Source organism: Austrofundulus limnaeus, unplaced genomic scaffold (genome assembly GCF_001266775.1).
Source record: "Austrofundulus limnaeus strain Quisiro unplaced genomic scaffold, Austrofundulus_limnaeus-1.0 Scaffold302, whole genome shotgun sequence".
NCBI lineage: Eukaryota > Metazoa > Chordata > Actinopteri > Cyprinodontiformes > Rivulidae > Austrofundulus > Austrofundulus limnaeus.
In genome coordinates, this window is record NW_013952704.1 from 780,119 (window position 1) to 786,703 (window position 6,585).

Genomic DNA, 6,585 nt, shown 5'->3' on the forward strand with positions numbered 1-6,585 from the left:
ATTTTACTTGGTAAGATTCTTGAAATAAGAAAAAAACTGAGTCATCCATCAATCCATTTTCTGTACACGCTTCTCCCTTTTCAGGGTTGCGTGGGTCACTGGTGCCCATATCCAGCAGTCACAATGGCAGATACTTTGACTTAATTTGAGTCAAATTTTCAGACTAACAAGACAAATAATCTTACATGTTCTGAAAACAAGATTATTATTCTTACACAATCAGTTCTTGTTTAGTAAATCAGTCTCAAAACTAGATCAAAAAGATTTTTTTGGCTGGATATAAGATTTTAAAACTTGGTTAAGTGGACATTTTTTGCAGTGAAAATGTGCTGACGTACATGTTCTCTAAGCTCAGCTGGCTGTGGCAGCCATCTTGAATGAGGCAGTTAAAAAGTTCATTCAGTGATTATTTTCTGAGAGTTTCTTTAAAATCTGCTCTGTTACTTGTGAGATATTTAAATAACAGTTGACAAACAAACATTATCTCTCTGCCTTCAACTTCATTGATGAGTGATAAAAAATGTTTCCCCGATTGGAACCACTGCTTTAGTTTACATTATTCAGACATATTGGTCCCACCTACTGCACTCCGTTAGAGCTTATAATCTGCAGCCCATCTGTCTGTCTGTTATTCAGGCTCACTGAATAATCCCACATATCTCCCTGTAGGAAGCTGAGCTGAAGTTTGTGACTCTGCTTCATCACACGAGCCAAAACTCTGAGATCCCGTAGCTTCTCCTTACATAACAGCCCATTAGAGTTCTGTGTGGGAACAGACCGGCTCAAATTAGCCTCCTAAATGCACCCCTCCCTTCTCCAACACGTTTAAAGTGTAAGACTGTGTAAGTGCATTAGCTTAATCCTTTCTACCCAGCATGCAGACACCCTGCAGCGTCTCAGCGAGTGCGTGCATGCACTGAGGAAGAAGGATGGAGATACACACACCGGTGTTCTCCTCTTACCTTTAGTCCAAGATGAAGATCCTGACCATGCTGAGCTTCAACATGCGTGTGTGGATGCTTGGGTTGCTTTATGCAGGTAATGTGTGGATTCAATGCTGGTGTAGAGATCAGGAATCTTTACATTTTACTAAAATGAACAATGTTTTGTAGCTGCTATACTATAGATGCATTATTTTTCCCTTTGAGTGAAGTTTCCTTTGAGTATCTTAACAAAAAATACTTGAAAATTTTGAATGGTGCCAGTGAATCCCAGTGTTATTTAATAATCTAAGCCAGGGGTTCCAAACATTGGGGTCAACATCAAGTTGTAAGTCTTAACATAAACATTTTAAATTGAAAGAGGATTAATAATTAATTTTTCCATAGTTGAAATAGTGAAATAAAATGTGTTATTGGTCAATTAAACCATACAATGATGGGTTTTGCCGTTATTTAACTGAATGGCCTAACTGTGAGAGTTACATACAGGGGTTAGACAATGAAACTGAAACACCTGTCATTATAGTGTGGGAGGTTTCATGGCTAAATTGGACCAGCCTGGTGGCCATTCTTCATCAAGTGCACATTGCACCAGTAAGAGCAGAGTGTGAAGGCTCAATTAGCAGAGTAAGAACACAGTTTTGCTCAAAATATTGCAATGCGCACAACATTATGGGTGACATAGCAGAGTTCAAAAGAGGACAAATTGCTGGCGCATCTGTGACCAACACAGCAAGTCTTTGTGATGTATCAAGAGCCACYGTATCCAGGGTAATGTCAGCATACCACCAAGAAGGACGAKCCACATCCAACAGGATTAACTGTGGACGCAAGAGGAAGCTGTCTGAAAGGAATGTTATYGWCTAAAACCAGGTGTTTCATTGTCCAACCCCTGTAGTTGAACCAGAGACCAAAGAGACCACAGTTTTCTGTTAGTCTGTTTCTCAGAAGCTGAAAAGTTTGGGAACCTTTGATCTGAGCTGATAACCCTTTGATTGTTCATCTTTATAAGAACCAAGATATAAAATCAAGACGTTAAATATGTTGCCAGTGGTTCATTAGGGTCACTGTAGTAACCTCACATCTGTGTCTCACTCTCTGATAGCACTCTAAATAAGACAGGCWGACAATGCAGCAATGTGGAGAAAATAGTTTGGTAAATTGGAAAAAATAATGTAAATAAACATACTTATCTAATTCTTTACTGCAAGTGGAAAATTCATCATCCATCCATCCACCCATCCATCATCCATCCATCCATTCATCCATCCATCTATCCATCCACCCATTCATCCATTCATTTATCCATCCATCCATCTATCCACCCACCCATTCATCTATTCATTTATCCATCCATCATCCATTCATCCACCATTTATCCATCCATCCATCCATCCATCCACCCATTCATCCATCCCTCCATTTATCCATTCATTCATCCATCCATCCATCCATCTTCCATCCATTCATCCATCCATCCATTTATCCATCCATCATCCATCATCCATTTATCTATCCATCCATCCATCCACCCACACATCCATCCATTTAGCCATCCATCATCCATCCATCCATCCATCCATCCATCCAACATCCATCCACCCACCCATTCATCCATCCATCCGCCCATCCATCCATTTGTCCATCCATCCATCCCTCCATCCCTCCCTCCATCCATCCATCCATCTTATACTTACTGTGAAGAAGCACCTCTAAAAGTCTACAACTGTATTACAGTAGATATAATAATCTTAAACACCCTGTTAAATTCCATGTTTTTGTGATGTAATAAAATAAGACCCAAAAATTTTTTTCAGACCTTTTTCCACGTTAAATGTGAGCTATAATCTGTAAAACTGAGTTGAAGGAAAAAAAAGAAATGTTTTATTGGGGAAACCCTCTTATAACTGAGGGTGTGGATGCTATTCAAACTCATATTCAAACTCATTAATAAAAAAAATATGTAAAAAATAATATATCTATATCATGTATCTGTCAAAGGGGTACAAATGCATTTCCAAGGCATTGGACATACTTTGGAACACTGAAGACGGTCATCATCAAGTAAAGAACAGTGACATTACCAAGAGGATGACCAATCAAAATTGATGAAAAGACAAGAAGTAAACTGGTCATAGAGGCTGCCAAGAGGTCRACAGCAACATTAAAGGAGCTACYGGAAGTAGTGGTTGCATAGTACACGACGCCACCACAATCTCCCGTATTTTTCAGATATCTGGGTTGTGCAGGGTTACATGACAGAAGACTGTTCTTACAAAAAAAATCAAAGCCCGACTTAATTTTGCAAAAACACATTTGAAGTCTCCCAAAGACACATGTGTCACGGTCTGATGAACTTTTTTACCATAATTCCATAAGGTTTGTTTGGCTCAAACCCAACACTGCACARCACCAGAAGACCACCATATCCACAGTGAAGCATAGTGGTGGCAGCATCATTCCTTAGGGCTGCTTTTCTTCAMCTGGGACTGGGGCCTTGGTCAAGGTGGAAGAAACTGTAAACAGTTCCAAAAATACCAGTCAATCCTGGCACAAAACCTTCAGGCTTCTGCTAGAAAGCTMAAGATAAAGAGAAGCTTGGTCTTTTAGAATGACAACGACCCAAAGCATTCATCCAAACCAACAAAAAATGTCTTCACAAGAAGATTAAGGTTTTGGAGTTCAAACCTGAATCCCATTTGTCTATAGGATGATCTGAGGAYGGCTGTGCACAAGAGATACTGTACTTGCAATCTGACAGATTTGGAGTGTTTTTGCAAAGAAGAGTGGGACAGTATTCCCAAATCAATATGTATCATGCTGGTAGACTCCTCCACAAAAAGACTGTGCTCRAAAAAAYMRRWAKKYGYWTMMWYMTTWAAAYMMMMSKAKCCRKRTWWTTTWYMTTTTTATTTTTGCTTTCCCCTTCAAAAAAAATATATCTGAGTTTTAAATATGAACCATGTTGTAACGATGAACTGTTAATTAACCCCACAGGAGCGCTGAACAGTGAGGACATCAGTGGATGTGGACAGCAGCCATGCCAGAATGGTGGTGTGTGTGAAAGCCACAGCGGAGGATTCCGATGCCTTTGTCCCCAGAAGAGCCAAAATGGCCGCCTGTATGTCGGGGAGAACTGTACGGTTGAACTTTCAGGCTGTGACYAAAGTCAATGTGAGAATGGAGGAGTGTGTTCTGTGCAGCACACACACTCYTGCATCTGCCTTCCAGGCTACACCGGGCCTACATGTCAGACTTCCAGCYTCTTCTCATTTGAGTCCCCGGGCTACATGTTCGTTGAGACGCAGCAGCTGGACCCGGAAGCTGCACTCAATTTGACTTTCAGCTTCAGGACAGAGAGAGCAGCCGGCACCCTGTTTCAGCGTCGAGTGGACGACCTGCTCCTCAGCATCGAGCTGACAGGTGGACACCTCTGTCTCCTCAGCCTGAGAGGCCAGGGCTCCAGCACTCTGGTTCAGGAGCTGCCTGAGTATCTGTCCAACAACAAGTGGCACACGGTGGAAGCATCGCTGGGGGGCGTGGTCAGCCTCGTCAGGCTGCTGTGCATGGAGGGCAGCTGCAGCAGAGACTCCAGCACTGAAGTCCAGCTGCTCCACCAGGCTGRTGCTCTCCCCGAGCCGGGAGCTGTTCGTCAAAGCCTCTTCATCGGGGCGGCCGGGGGGAACTGGGCTTTGGGCAGACCTGAGGGTGGGGAGGACAAACTGTCTGCTTTTCTGGGCTGCTTCAGAGATGTGTTCGTAAACTCTCATCTGGTGCTGCCTGCTGCAGTGCCAAAAGATCCCCGCACCCAGGTGAACGTCACAGCAGGGTGCAGCGACAGAGACAAGTGTGATGGAAGTCCGTGTCAGAACCGAGGGCGCTGCGTGAGCCAGGGCTGGAGGAGCTACATCTGTGAGTGCCACAGACCCTATGAAGGACACGACTGTGCAGAGGGTAGGACACCGAAARCTTCAAACTCTTCTGTTATCATTAAAMGAGACATATCCTGCAAAATCCACTTTTTTAGCTGTTGAATACATTTAWTTGTGTATTTGGAATCTCTGAGGCAGAAAAGTTGGATCTATTCTCTCCTGGTGCTAAAAAGATAATCTTTATATTCTGTTTGGTTCAGATTTTTCACTATTTTCTATGACGTTTTCTGACTTACATCAATTTATTTGTGACAGAACTTCTAAATAAAGTCTGGACTCACCAACTACAGTTTGGTGGTCTTCATCCTCCCCTGTTTCTGGGTCAGACTCTGGTTCTGGGTCAGACTCTGGCTCCCACATGTAAGGCTGGATGGACAAGTCTTCTCTTGTTGATATCTGTTAGTTAATTTGTAAATAAAATGTTTATTCACCACTATAGTCATAAACCCCTCTATGAAACTAGAATGAACCGGTCTGGAAGCTGGAGGGGTGCGGGGCATAGAGCGCCTCGTTTGGATTTAAAGAGACAGCCTCAAAACGAGTTGATCAGAGACATCTTAGAAAAGGGATAAAAGAGGGGCTTGTGGAGTTACAATAAAGAGGAATTCAAATGGAAGCATTGCAGTTATCTTTATATAGTACAGTTACAACTGAATGTAGAAAAGAAGGATTTAAATCACGTTCAGATTTCTCAGAATAAACTACTCAAAGCTGTAGTTCAGACCTGACGTAGGATTTTGTTCAAAAATAAAAAAAAAATTTCTTACCTGTTTTAGATAGCTCTTTTATTTTTTTAAAAAAAAGTCACTGATGATGAAGAAACTAATATTCAGTTCTGTTTTCTACTGAAGTGGCTACAGAAAAAACAAAAAATAAACAAAGATAGCTAGTTCCATTTTCTTTGAAAGCCAAAACACAGATCTGATGTTAATTTATTGCAGGTTCTTGTAGCAACTTGAAAAAAAACAGAAGGATTAATTAATTGTTGTTCTCAGGAACCAAACTAACTGTTATTTACTGTCTGTTTCTTTGCCCTGCACACTGTTTTGTTATAGAGGTAAAAAAAAATGTTTGTTCAATGTATTTAATAAAATACAAACAGGCAGAATTGAAAAGGTACTGTGGCTATAACAAATCAAACATTATGGATTTTGAGATTGAGGATGCTGTACATTATTTTTCCATCTTTGTGCTCAGAAAATCTGATTTCTGATTACCGGTACAAATGGAATACACCCATTAGTCTCAACCCCAGAGACCATTAGATATTAGAACAGAAATCAAAACAATACAAGCATTCCAACTTAAAACACCAACCTTTTTTGTCACTTCAGTAGAAAATGAAACCAAATATTAGTTTATTTAGTTTATTTATTTCTTCATCATCAGTGACTTTTTTTAATTGAAGAGAAAATAAGAGAAAGAGAGAAAAACAGAGAGAGAAGTAATTAGAAAGATTGAAATAGCGATTAGACGTATATTAAATATACACCAACAAAACACAGGACCACACACCCAACATCTGTCCTGAAAAATAAATGGATAAATACATGGAGGGCATATATAAAAATATACACATATCCATACATATATAAAGATATACATACATACATGCCTATATTCATAAATATTGTCAGTATATACACACAGACATACAGGTGCTGGTCATAAAATGTTGTTTAACAATTCGACCAAGCCGAATTGTTAAACAA

At 40.4% G+C, this 6,585-nt stretch overlaps 1 protein-coding gene across 1 annotated transcript; it reads left to right on the plus strand.

Annotated features, from left to right (window-relative positions):
• Positions 1-901: 901 nt before the first annotated feature.
• On the plus strand, positions 902-4,895 carry LOC106526967 (protein crumbs homolog 1; the record flags this gene model as incomplete). The annotated part of the gene is given in 2 exon segments (XM_014021710.1): positions 902-1,038; positions 3,939-4,895. Coding segments are annotated over 2 exon segments (1,021 nt in total), but the record flags the coding sequence as incomplete, so codon positions are not given.
• Between the last annotated feature and the right edge of the window lie 1,690 nt (positions 4,896-6,585).